General features: G+C 40.8%; 1 protein-coding gene across 4 annotated transcripts in view; it reads left to right on the plus strand.

Annotated features, from left to right (window-relative positions):
• Positions 1–15614, plus strand: part of TBC1D32 (TBC1 domain family member 32) — a 111693-nt gene that overhangs the window by 61966 nt on the left and 34113 nt on the right. For all 4 annotated transcript variants that reach the window (XR_016281757.1, XR_016281758.1, XM_089530485.1 and 1 more), the window contains one exon: positions 2176–2259. Coding sequence is in view for 2 of the 4 variants with exons in the window: in XM_089530485.1 (XP_089386611.1) it covers positions 2176–2259 (84 nt within the window). In the remaining 2 variants the exon portion in view is untranslated. The remainder of the gene's footprint in view (positions 1–2175; positions 2260–15614) is intronic.

A 15614-nucleotide genomic window follows, 5' to 3' on the forward strand; every position in this document is an offset into this window, starting at 1 on the left:
CAAAGCCACCGTGGTGTAGTGGTTAGAGCATTAGATGACAAGCCTGGAGATAAGTGTTCGATTCCCCGCTTGAAAAGAAAAACCCATTGGGTGACCTTGGCAAACCACTTTGAAGAAAGTCATCAAGAAAACCGTATGATATGTTTTGTTTCCACTCACACACTTGGCCAGGACAAGGGAGTTGATAGGTGGCCACTGAAGGCATATCTATGTTCATGTGTTTGGGGCAGAAGAGAAAAAAAATAATAATTCTGCCTCACAGCTTGTACCCATGAATGCTCTGTTTTGGCAGGTCCACCTTTGCAGATGAAGAGGGGTGGTGTGGACTGCCTGTGGGTGTTCAGCCCTTTGTGGGAGCTGACAGTGAGATCAGCAGGTTTTCCCTACAAATTAGGAAAACCTGGATGTAAGCCAGCACTGGCACCATGAGTTCTCGTTGTTTAAAAATAATTAAAATGAGGGGGAATTGTACCCTTCAACAAGCTCTATCGATCAACTGATCTGTCAGACTAAGGCAAATAATTATATATTGTAAGTGTTTAACAGTGACAAATTAAAACAATTCAGTGATATTTACATTTTGTTAACACTGAAGTGGAATGCTCATATATTTCTTTGCTTTCCACAACTATGTAATCAAGTATATAACCAAGTCTGAAAATGAAGTGATAGTCCTGAAAGAAATTTCATTGTCACTTTAGAAGATTTTAACCAAGTTTTTAAAAGGTCTGAAGATCAGACTTAAAATAATTCATGTTGTTAGTATAGTGTGCCTGCGTCATACGCGGGTGTGCCTTACGCGGCTTCCAGCATATGCTGGAAGCTGTGCCAGAAGGAGCAGCACCGCACACCAGAAAAGGCAATGGCACGCACTCTACCACAGGCACGAGCCTCATTCACTTGAATGGGGCTTGAGCATCTGTGTTTTTTCCCTTACACAGGGGTTCCGGAAAGGATCCCCCATGTAAGGGAAGGGATGACAGTAGGGACGTATTTTTTAAAAAATGCAGCAGCTCATGAGGCAGTTCACTGAGTGCCATTTTGGAGAGAAAGGGGGGCTTGAAAAACAATTGAGGCCCTCCGTCATTAGCAGCCCTTCTACCTGGGACTTGGAGTGTGTAGAGAAACCCATTCCCATCCCAGCCCCCTCTTGCCAAGCACCTGGAGTTGAAAGGTTAGTGTAGTGTAGTTACTGTAGTTGCTATACTTTTGTGTACCATGAAACTCTTACAACTAAGTCTGTTTTAATTGTAGCTCTGAGAGGAGAGGAATAGTTGGGCTCCTCTCAATTCACTTGCTGTGGTATGATGGAATATTTGGCCTCATGAGTGTGTTTGGAGCTCCTATTTATACTGGCAAGAATATATCTTACCTCTGGTAAAAAAGGAGTATATCATCACACCATGCAAACTATTAATTGCACCCCTTTTGAAGTTTGACCTCAACTGCTTCTCTGTTTGGCCAAAATTATTCCAGTTTGAATGGCAGCAGGGAACTAGGCATGGAAAACAGGATAATCCTGATCATACCTAAAGTGAATATTATTATCTGTATCTTTTCTTGTCTTGTCTTGTCTTGTCACATGAATATTAGGCATTTATTCAGCTAGGAGATGTGAACATCCATTGCTTGCCCATGTAGGATAATTTTAACCATTTAAATGAGGACATTTAAATGCAAAACCTGTGGATAGCTTAGAAAGTTTGCTGATTATGTGAAAATATACTGTCTTGATGCTTCTTCATTGCAAGGAAGGACAGGAAACATAAACTGTATTGACTTTTACTTCAAAATGAAGGCCAAGCTTTCCTCTTCAGTATCCTTTCATAGACAAATGGAGACAATACAATCAAATTTCAGCTAATTTTTCTTATGTTGAAACTAACAATTTTTGAAGTAATCCATAGAGGATAGAGCATAACAAATTATTCCCTTTCAGTTTACACTGAATAGATTGTCAGAGAAGCCATTAAATTTTTAATTTAAGTCAGGCATAATGTTATGAATACACAAATAGAATGCAAGTTTGGAATTGTTTCTACCATGCAAGTCTGAATAAACATGGAGGAGTGTTTAAACTGTTTTAGTTGGATGTATGCTTCAACTTTGTTATTGATATATTCCTGATGTTTCTTTTGTGGTGCTACTGCTTTAATTGTTTTTGGCTCATTGCAGATTTGGCAGAATTAATTGAAAAGTTTGTGCTACATCTTTCTGAAACACCATCAGAATGTTACTTCAGTAGAGGAGAAAATGAAGGTAATTTTCCCCCAATATTGTTATTCTGCTTTGCATTAGTGAATTGAAAGGACAATGATTGCTAAATATTGTATTGTTTCTCAGCTCCATCACTAATTGGTCACTTGGAGTTAAACCGGAGCAAGAGATATCCCGCCATTCTGATTCTTCATTCTTGTGTCAGCCACCTTCACTTTTTGGCCAAAGACGGAAAGTGGGTTGCAATTATAATTAATATGTAGCAATAGTAGGACAGCCAGCCTAAGTGCCCTAAAGGCATCAGAACCTGTCTGATCTGGAAAACTAACTAGTGTAAGCCTCAGTTAGTACTTTAATAAAAATCTGCCAACCATGCCCAGGTGCCATAGGTTATATTTCAGAGGAAGGAACAGGCAAAACTATCTCTGAATATTTCTTGCACAAGAAAACCCTGTGAAATTCATGGGGCTGTCATAAGATAACAGACAACTTGAAGGCACACACAATAGTAAGACAGTAGAGCTTGCTGCTTTATGAAGAAGCTGGTTTAATGTTTCTTCAGGCAGCTTACCTATTTGCATGTGGATCTTTCTTTCATACCTTATTTTATGTACATTATCTATTGAATTTATATCCTGCCTTTCTCTTAAAAATATGACTCAGAGTGGCTTACAATTAAAATACAACAAAATATAAGATGAATAAAAGCATAAAAAATTAAGACACACAAACAAAAATTACACCACTAAATGTAAATACAGGACTCACATAGTTAAAAGTCCATGCTGCAGCAAAGATGAATAGTTACCCAAAAAAAAAAAAAAAAAACCTTGTTTGAACAAAAAGGATTTGCAAGTAGGTGGAAAGGAGATAGTCAGCCTAGGTTCCCTTGGGTAGAGGGTTTAGAGCCTGTGAGCATGTACTGATGAAGACTTCTATGGCATCACTATCAAGCATGTTGCAGAATGTGCCCACTCCAAAGACCTCTAAGCTTTGGCAGACTCATATAAGAAAATGGGATTCTTCAGATAGTCTGCACTCAAAACATATAGGGCTTTGTAAAGTATAGCAAGTACTTTGTAATGTGTAGGCCCCTCAGTATGAAAACTACCGATTTAGAAATTAAACATGCCACTTACACAGTCAAATCAGTTCTTTTGTGGAACAAATCCTACAATAATGGGTCTGACTTGGGCAAAAGCGCTTCTGTAGTTAGAATAAAATTTTTTGTTCACTTTAGAACTGTGAAATTCTGATGTTTGTCACACCATAACTTTATTCACACTGCAGAAATAATCCAGTTTGACACCATTTTAATTGCCATGGCTCAGTGCTATGGATGTCTAGGAACTATAGTTTTGTGAGATATTTAACCTTCTCTGTTAGAGAGCTCTAGTGTCCACCAAATTACAATTCCCAGAATTCCATAGCATTTAGTCATGACGGTTAAAGTGGTGTCAGCCTGGATTATTTTTGCAGTGCAGATGCAGCTGGTTCACTCAGCTGGTTTCAGATTTGATGAGAGATTGCTAAAATATGATGTCCAGTGATGCATTTTTCTGCCTTTCTAGATTGTAAACCTGAGATCAGGGAACTGTTTTGTTGTTCTGTTATTTGTAAAATGCCATGTATAGTGACGGTGCTATGTAAATAAATATAAGTTAATAATAGTAGTAGTAATATCTGTGATTCTTCAGTAAAGAGTGCTAGGGAGAATTGCTTGCTTCTGATACATCATGGTCCTGTTCAACCATTATTTTTCAAGTTCCTGCAAGAAAAGGTTCCATATCCATACTGCAGTAAATGTTTATTTTAAATTTTCAAAGAAATATTGTTTGATTTTTTTCAGTATCTCCCATACCACTGTTTTTCTCTTTAAAATATTGAACACTGCACCATTACGATATGCATTGTATAATCTTTGGAGGTTCTTAAACAGAGGCTGGATGGCCATCTGTCAGGGGTGCTTTGATCGTGTGTTCCTGCATGGCAGGGGATTGGACTGGATGCCCTGTTTCTGTAATTATTTGTAAAAAATAATAGATTGATTTGGGTTTTATGGAACGGTCAAGAGTGCCAGTTTTCAGCTCCAGCTGATACGTCAGCTGCGCCCTTTCCTGGAACCGGGTGACCTCGAAACTGTAGTACATGCACTGGTAACCTCAAGACTTGATTTTTGCAATGCGCTCTACCTGGGGCTACCCTTGTGCCTAGTCTGGAAACTTCAACTGGTACAGAATATGGCAGCCAGATTGATTACAGGAAACATCAATATTGAAATCACTCCACTGGCTGCCTATTCGTTTCTGGGGACAGTACAAGGTGTTGGTCATTACCTTTAAAGCCCTCCATGGCTTGGGCCCAACCTACCTAAGGGACCGCCTCCTTCCGTATAATCCGCTCAGATCCTCTGGGAGGAATTTGTTGCAGTCCACAAAGACCAGATTCACGGCGACCTCCCAGAGGACCTTTTCCACGATCGCTCCTACTTTATGGAATGGCCTGCTGGATGAGATCCGTCAAATTACCAGCCTAGAGAGCTTCAAGAAAGCTGTCAAGATGGATCTCTTCCGGCGGGCCTTCCCAGAATAGAACCCGGCCACGTAACGCTCCCCCCACTGACATATATAAGTGAAAACTCTGCCCACCGTTATTTTATTATTTTATTATTGTACTATTGTTTTTAGATTTTATTGTCTGTAATTTTAATGGATAGAATTGTTTAATCCTTTTTTAAGGGGGGGGGGAGGGAATTGTATATATTGTATTTTCAAAGGTAGTACGCCGCTTTGATTGTGGTAACAAAAAGTGGGATATAAATTAAAGTATATTATTATTATTATTATTATTATTATTATTATTATTATTATTATTATTAAGCTAGTAGACTACTTGGTGAAGTCAATATCATATACACTCCACCTTGGCTAGGTTCCTGATTGACATGATTGTAACAATAGTTTAGTTTGGTTTTTAATGAATAGAATCTATGTGTTATATGAAAGTAGTTTCAGGACAATGCATTGATATTCAGTGTTATCATGTTTCTGGAAATGAGAAATTGATTGCCTTAAACTACAGCAGCTTTCTGAACCCTTAGGTAGTTGAAATTAGAATAACACAATTCATCCAGCTGTTGTGAAATCCCTCAGGATCACAATCCATTATAAAATTTACAAATCTGGAAAAATCAAATTAGTTCCAGTTAGCGTTTTAAAGATGAGGAGAATAATAAGCTAATATATTGGCATTTATGCAGTTGAATTTTTTAATTACAATAGACAATAGTAACTGTTAACTCTATATTATCTGCCAGGCAAGTGAGGAATTTGATAGACCTTAAAGTTTTGGCTGAGTTTGACTTCCAGCAAATATCCAGATAGATAAAATCACCCATCACTGTTAAATCTCTCCTTTCTGAGTATGTGGTCACCTGTTCTAGAAAAGCATCATCCAGTTCCTCAGTCTGATTTGGGGATCTGTAGTAGACTCCCACAATAACATCATTGTTGTTTCCCTACCCTTTAATTTTTATCCAGATGCTCTCTACCTGGTTTCCAGGATTTAAGTCCTGGATGTCTTCACAGGTGTAAACATCCTTGACAAATAATTCTATTTCTCCTCCTTTCCTGTTTGGCCTATTTCTTTTAAAAGGGTTATACCCCTCTGTTCCTACATTCCGATCATGAGACTCATCCCACTAGGTTTGAGTGATGCCTAGTATATCATATTTGCTTTGATGTTCTAGGAGTTCAAGTTTCTATTGTTTATTTCCCATGCTCAGTGTAGAGACATCTAAGACCATGGGTCCTCTCCCCCACCCAGCTGCTTGTGTAAAGTTTTTTTCCCCTCCCACTGTTAGGTCCTTGAACTATTTTTCTTGTTCCCTCTATGACAGTTTGACTATTATCTCCAGCCCTTCATGTACTCCTGCCTTCCAAAATACAGTCTCCCTCCCCCATATAACTCAGTTTAAAGCCCTCCCAATCAAATTTTCAGTCTATTGGCAAAAACATTTCTGCCAATTGGTGTGAGGTGCAACCCATCTTTTGCCCGAAGTCCCCCATGATCCAAGAATCCAAATCATTCTCAGGAGTACCAGCCAGTTGTTCACATCCACTATTTTCCTCTTCCTTCCTGGACCATGCCCTTCAACTGGGAGAAGAGATGAAAAGACAACCTGTGGATCCAGCTCTTTCAGCTTCCTACCCTAAGTGTCATAATCCCTTCTGATATTCTGAAGGCTGTACCTTGCTGTATTATTGGTTCCCACATGGACCAAAAGAAAGTGGTAATAGTTAATAGGCTTGACAAGTCTTCTCAGCCTCTCTGTCACATCACAGATTTTTGCCCCAGGGAGACAACACACCTCCTGAGACATCTTGCCAGGCCCACAAACCACTGCTTCAGTACCCCTCAGCAAGGAGTCTTCCACCACCGTCACAGGCCTCCTCCGAGGCTTAGCAGTGACTGTTCCCTGTGGTGGTTCTCCCAGCATCCCCTGCATTGTCCCTAAGGACTGTTCCTGTTACTGTTCCTCATCATCCCCAATAAGGGAGAAAGTATCAAATTGATTCTGTAGCTGCAAGTTCCCAGAACGATCCCTGGTTTCCCTACTTCTGCATGTGATATTCCTCCAGCTGTCTACCTCTTGCCTATGTGAAGTGACCCCCTCCCCAGAAACTTCCTTTGGGTGTTATTCAAAACTATCAGTTCCGTTCCATCCAGGAAAACCTCTTGCTCCCTAATACAGTGGACCCTTGCCTTACGCGGGGATCCATTCCAGACCCCCCCCCCCCCCCGGTAAGGCGAATTCTGCCTATGCTTGAGCCCCATTCACTTTGTGTAGTGTAGTGAGTGTCACTGAAGAAAACAACAGACTGAATGGTAGAGCCTTGTATGGAAAAAGCTTTCCCTGGTAAGCAGTGTGTAGATAATTGTGATGAGGTAGGTGGATTGGGTGCAGAAACAACTACAACTAAGAATAGGGACACACAAAATCATGGAGCTGAAGTGCCTCCAGGGTTTTCTGGAGAATCTCCAGTCTGAACCTGTTTTTTTTAAATAAACCAATTGGCCCATTTTAGCTCTAGCACGACACTCTAAAATTTATTTTTGTTTGTTTTAAATGTAGAATTAAAGAAGATTGGAACAAGCCTCTTTGTTTTTATAGTTTTTAATTGCCCCAATATTGATCAGACGTCTTGTGGCTTTTAGTATCAGCCAATGAATCTTTGCTTTCCTGTATCTTGAGGAAGCAATGAAATAGTGATGAGAATGGTATATGTACACTGGTGCCTCGGGATACGAAATGATCGGGTTACGAAATTTCCGGGATACGAAAAAGTTGGATTGGCAAAAACTGTTTCGGGTTACGAAATATTTTTCGGGTTACGAAATTCATTTCGGCGCGAAATTCAAATGCTGCAAAGTGCAGCTATAGGCTTTCCAGTGCTAACGGATTATTTTTCGGGTTACGAAATTTTCGGGTTACGAAAGGAATGGCGGAACGAATTAATTTCGTAACCCGAGGCACCAGTGTATATGTGAGCAAATTTTAGAGTTCAGAGGACCCATAGGTCTGCTGAATTTGTTATGAAAGATGAAAGAAAGACTGCAGCCTTCCTCCCACCCTTTAGCATCAGTCAGCCAGGACTGAGGCTATTTGTGTCATTGTTTGACAAGATAGGTATTGTCACTTATATTGTTGTAGGTTTAGGTGAAGCAGTGCCTGGGACTGATGGTAAGGTTGGTAACTAAGCTCAGACCACTGTCTGTCAAACCTATTGTCTCTTGTCTCGGGAAGGTGATCGAGCGGGCGGTTGCAATCCAGCTTCAATCGGTCTTGGATGAGACGGATTATCTAGACCCATTTCAAACCGGCTTTCGGGCGGGTTACGGGGTTGAGACTGCTATGGTCGCCTTGGTCGATGATCTCCGTCTGGGCATGGACAGGGGTAGCGTGTCCCTGTTAGTGCTCTTGGACATCTCAGCGGCTTTCGATACCATAGACCATGGTATCCTTCTGGAACGCCTGGGGGAGTTGGGTATCGGAGGCTCTGCTCTGCAGTGGTTCCATTTCTACCTCTCGGGCAGATTCCAGATGGTGCAGCTGGGAGACGTGTGCTCCAATAAGAGGGCCCTTACATCTGGGGTCCCTCAAGGAGCCATTCTGTCTCCCATGCTTTTTAACATTTACATGAAACCGCTGGGAGAGATCATCCAGAGACATGGGGCGAGGGGTTATCAGTACGCTGATGACACCCAAATAGTTTTCTCTATGTCTCCGACTGATGCAGTGACTGGGGTTGGCGTCTCTTCTCTCGTGGGCTGCCTGGAGTCGGTAATGGGATGGATGAGGGACAACAGACTCAGCCTGAATCCAGAGAAGACGGAAGTACTTGTGATAGGTTCTCCCAGTTCAGGGTTGGCGGTGGTTCCACCCGTCCTGAACGGAATCACGCTTTCCGTGAAGGACTCGGTACGCAGTCTGGGGGTGCTCCTTGATTCGTCGCTCCACCTTACATCTCAGGTGGATGCGACGGTCAGGAGCACCTGCTATCAGCTTCGGCTGATACGCCAGCTGCGACCCTACCTTGACCGGAGGGACCTTGAAACTGTTGTACATGCCCTGGTAACCTCTCGTTTGGATTTCTGCAATGCGCTCTACATGAGGCAACTCTTGTACCATACCCGGAAGCTGCAACTTGTGCAGAATATGGCAGCCCGACTAGTCACTGGCACTGCCAGGGCCAGTCATATTACACCAGTTCTTAAAGACCTACACTGGCTGCCTATTTGCTTCCGGGCGCAATACAAGGTGTTGGTTATTACCTATAAAGCCCTAAATGGCTTGGGCCCAGGGTACCTGGAGGACCGCCTCTCCCCGCACAATCTGCCCCGCACACTCAGATCATCAGGGCATCAACTGCTAAGAGTTCCAGAGGGGAAATATATTTCCACCTCTAGGAGGGCCTTTTCCATCTCGGCCCCCAACCTCTGGAACTCGCTGCCCTTCGAGCTCCGCTCAACCACCTCCCTAGCCCAATTTAAGAAGGGGCTAAAAACCTACTTATTTGAGCCGGCCTACCCCTGACCTCTGCCCCAGAATGCTTCCTCCCCCCCCCCCCCCCTTTTGTGGTCAGCATTGTTCTGCCGGCATGAATTTTATGAATTGTATTATTGTATATTGAATTGGTTTGGAAATGTTATTGTATATTGATGATGTTATTTTTACTGTTTTTATTGCTATTTGTCTGTTTTGGGGACGCAACCCCACTGTTGTACGCCGCCTTGATCTATGGAAAGGCGGGATAAAAATAAAGCTTTTATTTATTATTATTTATTATTAAAACAAGTATCATAACTGTATCTATGGGGAAAAAAGGAGGATTGTCCCTGGTGAAGTGACCTCATTTTTTATTTTTATGTGAAAAAGCAAATGATTTTCCCTTATCATTAATTTTTTATCAATAATGGATCCAGTGATTGTTGAAAGAGTTTATCACCAATCAAATTATTAAATTTTGTTTAGAACAGGCATCCACATGCCAGCAGTTTTGTTTATGTTCACCTGATTATGAGGGATCTCATAAAATCTTTAGCCAACATAAGGTTGGCCCTTGAGAAAATGATATCGTTGAAGCAGCCCTAATTGCCAAGGAGGATGCTGTTTATGACCCTTTATCTGTTATTTTATCAGTGTATGTATATATACATTATACTGTATATGTATGTGTGTGAAAGAGAGAGGGAATGTGTGTCTTGTCAAGCTCAAGTATAAATGGGAGAAACCCAGGGCTTATAATGAGTTATCCATTGGTTAGAATTGCAGTTTTGCCATTACCTGTCAAGGTAAATGATAAAGCTTATTAACAGACGCAGAATTTAGGTGTAATGTGGCAGGTTTATCCCACTCTTACCTGATACCTTTGTTAAGACAGCTCTAAAGAGTGTCTCTAGGATTGAAGGCCCTGGTCTAAGAAAAGTCACCTTTGCCTTGTGGCAAATCAAGACTGTTTCATGTAGACTAATTGGAGTGGAGGGGTGGCCTCAAAAATGTTATTTAAAAATCTTAACCGCAGTGTGTAGTAACACTGCAAAATGGTCAGTCAGAAGAAGCCTGTCAGGAGATGGGGTCCCTGCATCAGAGCAATCTTAATCTCTAAAGGCTCTCCATTATCATATTTAGACAATACAGGAAAGTCAGGGCCTTGTTTTCATTCTTCATTTGAGGAATGTATTATAGGAAATAACTTTTTTTTTAAAAAAATAAAAGATGGTAAGGTCTTTTTGTTATCCTTAGTCTCAGCCAAGAGACCTTATTCTAAACAATTTGTCCCCAGTAAGAGGTGGAAATGTCAGATTTTGATTGTAATGGACATCTATGTGTTAATTTCATTGGTCAAATCTGTTGTTGTACTGGAACTAAACAGTTGTGGTCTTGGATTGTATCAAATCACATTTAGGCTAGTGTCTCCTGAAATAGCCACTATCTTAAACCATTTCTTAATGTTCTGACAGAACTTTATTTTTGACCTCAAATGTTTTTGTTTGTATGTTTTAAACAAGTGCTGTAGGCCACACATAGCTCTAGAAAAAATGAAAACAAGAGAAACAACTTTCATTGAGCACAAACTATGGCAACCACAAATGGGATCTGTTGATTCCCATAACAAATTGAGGTGAGCTGTAACTATACACAGACACACAGAGCTATTGGATTTGGTCTCACAATGGAGGCCTTGTGACCTTCATAAAATCTGTATGAAAATGGAGTATTTGGTGTTGAAGACCCAGGTTTGGAGGGGGGAGGAACATCCTTCCCTTGAGGAAGATCAGGATCCTCCAGCTTTAATTGCACAGAGGTGTCATTAAACTCCAATATATTAATTGTCTTATACAATAATACCATAAAAACAAATACAGTAATAATAAAAGATCATCAGACCCCAAAAGTCTAAGGGATTTCAGGAGCCACTGAAAGGCCCTCGTTTTTATTTTAATTTTATTGTTATTTATTTATTTTTTGAGATCACATTCCTCTTAATGTTTTGCTTTAAGAGAGGCAGACTGGAGCAGAAGCAGCAGGCCTTTGTTCTTTTGACTTGACTTGGAGTCCTTAATCAAAATGGCTGCCGCACCTTAAGCTGTAGCTTTGCCTCTTTTTAAAAAAGGGAAGCACAATATATAAATTGTTTAGGCAAATTCCCCCAAAGGAGTGACTGAAAAATCCAACTAGGGGATGATGCACCTGGCAATCCTTTTGTTAACCCTCTCTGATCCCTTCAGTCTGAGTACATCATGGAGGAATGAGAGGAGGAGGTGGCAGTTGGTTTTGGAGGTAAACTCTCCACTTGGACTTCTGTGCTGAGGTCTCCTTTAAACTGGCAACGCAAGCCAGAAACAAACTCTCCATTTGTAATTTTGTGCTAACTGAGGTCTCTTTTAAACTGGCAATGCAAGCCAGAAACTCTTTTAAAACTGGCAATGAAAGCCAGAAACAAACTCTCCAGTCATACTTTTGAGGTATCTGAAATCTCTTTGAAAACTGGCAATGCAAGGCAGGAACAAACTTCTGGGATAAATCTTAACCCACAAACATAGGATTAGAAGTAGGATCATCGCTCACCTCTTGAAGTCTACCTCTTCTCTCTCTCACTGCCAAACCTCTTGCTGGCTTTGATGTTTGCAGTGGTGCACAATCTGGCCAAGGACAGGTGGTTCTTCCTCCTCCAGCCGCGCAAAGATCCTCTCAGGTTGTCCATCTCACCACCCAAACCCCTTCTGGGGCTGGTGACTGCGGTGTGGCGCCTTTTGGTTAAGGACAGGGAATATTCCCTCCTCCACCGCGCCAATTCCTTTTGGGATGTCTATCTCACTGCGCAGACCCCTTCCTGGGGTTGAAGATTGCAGAGGAGCACATCTGGTCTAGGACAGAGGGATCTCCCTCCTCCGGCTGCACCTGGGCTTCAGCCAGACATGGCTGGGCTGTCTTCTTCTTGTTTAATGCTGGAGTTGGGCCTAGTTGGCTTACAACACAGCAGCTTATGAACTGTCTCTCCCTGCCTGGCTTTGTTTCAGCCGTTAGAAAGTCAAAGGGATAGAGCAAGACCAAAGAAAACATTGTTGTTTTTGCAGGTAGTTGTCAAGGCAGGAGAGAACAGATCATGAATAGAAGAAGAATAGAAGGAATATTAGAAGAAATATTAAAGTCTTAAAGAAAGAGGAGAAAAGGAAAAACAGCCTACTCAGAGCGAGGCAGGAAAAAGACTAGAGGGATGGTGGGGGTTGCTCCCTCTGGTGGCATTGACTCCTTCAAGTCTGTTTTTCCTGCCTACTTCGGAGCAAGAGATGGAATCAACCCATGTTATGGGATGTTTCCACCTCCATCGTTGGAAAATAAAAACTCAGTCAAAATGGCTGCCCAGAAACAACTTTTCTTCTTTTCCCTGTGCAAGGACTGATTCAAACTATGAGGAATATTTATTTGTTAATAATCAGTTAATCCATATCAAAAAGACACCTTAAAATGCTTGCAAGTTTGACATGCTGGAAGTAATTAGTTGTACTGATATTTTGTGCTGAGTATGTCTAATTCAATTAGATTTGGAACACTTACTTCACATTATTTTGTGCCTGCTTTCAAAGTAGAAATAAAAACTCATAACTCATTGAGATATAGTATGCAGTTTAAAATCTGACCTTTTATGTTTTCAAATTGCTTCAGCTTTGCCTGTAAATAACTCAGTAGAGGATAGCTTTGCCAGTCCTCTGCATAGAATCTAAAAACCCAATTACAGAAGTGCAATATTCCAGCTACAAGCATTGTGTAGCACTGAGGGAGTATTAGGTATGTGGGCTTCTTTCTCCTCTTCTCTTAAAAGAGGTGGATGCAAAGCATAGCAACTGTGTTTGTCTTTTGTTCCATCTCCCCTTCTCAAGTTGGATGGAACATTGTGTAGGTTGTGCACAATAGCACCAAACATGCAGCTGCCTTTTTGTTACAGGTTTGCCTGATCTCAATTGAGACAATCATATCTTGTACTAAGAGGTATCAAACTAGGAACAGTTTGTCCCATTACTGTGTAATATAGGGTACATAGGTTACCTTTAAGCAGCATTTTTTTGCTGCATACGTCTAGCAGAACTGTCAAACTATTATGGATGGGAAGTCAGCAAAATTCTTACAGGCCATCTTGGCTGAGGGTAAAGAAAAGAGAGACAGGTGACATTGGCAATGCTTCCTTGTCCAAAGAGACACTGGATGTCTTATCAAATTCAGAAATCAAGGCATCTATTTCAATTGCACTAGAACCCAACATGAACTGTGTTCTGTCTGACTCTAAACTTAATCTGATCTAGTTGTCAAAATAGCCCTTCCTTCTGATTTTAGAGAAATTGTTCCTAGATGTCAAGAATGTATATCTGATAACAACTGGAATGGAGATTGAAACCAGCCACTGAATAACAATATTTACATCAATATGTATTAACATTTAGTGTACTATTTCTTTAATAGTGGTAGGATGATGATGATGATTTTGTAGCCTATATTTGGTATGAAACCCAAGACATGCGCATGATAATTAGAATTAATAAGTTGAATATGTATATATGGTATACTTTCTGGTGGTGGATAGTCTGCTTTAATTATTCTGCTTAAAAGGTCTGTGTTTTCTGTGGTCCAAATCACACTGCAGAAATAATCTAGTTTGAGACCTTTTTAACTGCCCTGGCTCAGTTCTAGGGAATCCTGGGAATTGTAGTTTATTGTGGCACCAGAGCTCACTGACAGAGAAATCTAAATGTCTCACAAAACTATAGTTCTCACAATTCCCTTACATTTAGCCAGGGCAGTTAAGCGGTCTCAAACCAGATTATTTCAGCAGTGTGTTTTGGACCTGTGTTTTCAGAACCTAGAATGTGGATAGTGTTACAGCGCGCCTGCGCCATACGCGGGCGCGCCATACGCAGCCTTGAGCATACGCGCTCAAGCCGCGGGGCGCGCACAGGGCGGAAGGGGCGGCGCGTCCCATTCAATTGAATGGGTGCACGCGCCTGTTGCGCCCCGCGCCGCCGCGCGCAAGCCCCATTGTTTCCAATGGGGGCTTGAGCATAGGCGGAATTCGCCTTACGCGGAGGGATCCGGAACGGATCCCCAGCGTAAGGCGAGGATGGACTGTATAATCCTCAGTTATTGTTACAGTACTTCAAGATAAGTTCTTAACAGGAATGTAGTTTGAATGTTTGCAGTCATCACATCATAAAATAGAATATGAATTTAAGATAACATCCAATTTATGATTTTATTATTTCTTTAAAAAATGAATTGCATATGTTCTGTGCAATTTTTGAACTGTGAGTTAGTTCTCTGGCCTATGCTTAAATCCTTTTCCTAAACTAGGCAGCTTGGATCTGCTGCTGCAGCATGTTTTATTCATTCTGTTTAAATACAGAACCTGTATCACCTCTTCATCTGATTGGCAATTCAATTGCTTTTTGTGAGAAGAAAATGGTTTTCTTATTAGGAAAATTGATCCTTTGATGCTTTTGTCCTGAAAGCCACAGTATTTCAAGATGTTTTAATGAAATAGGTTTCACAGCAATTTTGTGGAAAATTAAATAATGCATCTTGAATAAACAAGGGTACATTTTGTACATCATTACAGTTGCAGCTTCTATACTTTCTCCTCTTTCCAGTAGAATAGTTCATCTTCTGGGGGGGGGGAGGTATAATGAAACATTATGATTTGTACAGTCATAATTTTAAAGCAGGTTATGTTGTTATGTCTTTTTAAAATGTTAAGAACTGCATGGTCCATTGAATTGCTTATTACTTAATTAACAGGTTAAGGTATAGTTCCGCTACTTACACTATTGAAGGCAGTTTCCTCCCCTGAAAAGTTTCAGCCATTTATAAGACTGAAAATTCTATTATTTGTAAGAATTACATCTGATGAGCTAATAATGTGAAATATGACAACTACAGTCCCTGCAGAGGTACTCACACCCCCTTCCAACTGCAAGGCTGCAACAAGTACATTTGACAGGTATCTGGCTTCTAATGGCAATAGCCTTGCTTAGTGGTGAAAGGGAGTTGGAAATATCTTCCTTGTACACCAGTGGCCAGCCAAACAGATCTTCTTCAGCAGATCCAGCTGCTGGATGTTAAGGTGGATGTGAGGGCACTTACATAGTTTTACAGTAAGTCTATATAATCTTACTGAATACAGAGCAGTTATAGATCAGTAACTCTAAGTTATAAATTTGTAACTTCAATAATGAATACCAGCTATAATTGTTGTTTGTTTTTAAAACAAGAGGACATTTTTGTTTCTCTTGAAGGTTCAACGAACTTTTTAGAGACAGTAAAGTTTACCAAAACTGAAATTCCA

Source organism: Sceloporus occidentalis, unplaced genomic scaffold (genome assembly GCF_023333645.1).
Source record: "Sceloporus occidentalis isolate IW3139 unplaced genomic scaffold, rSceOcc1.0.p SCAF_6, whole genome shotgun sequence".
NCBI classification, from domain to species: Eukaryota; Metazoa; Chordata; class Lepidosauria; order Squamata; family Phrynosomatidae; genus Sceloporus; species Sceloporus occidentalis.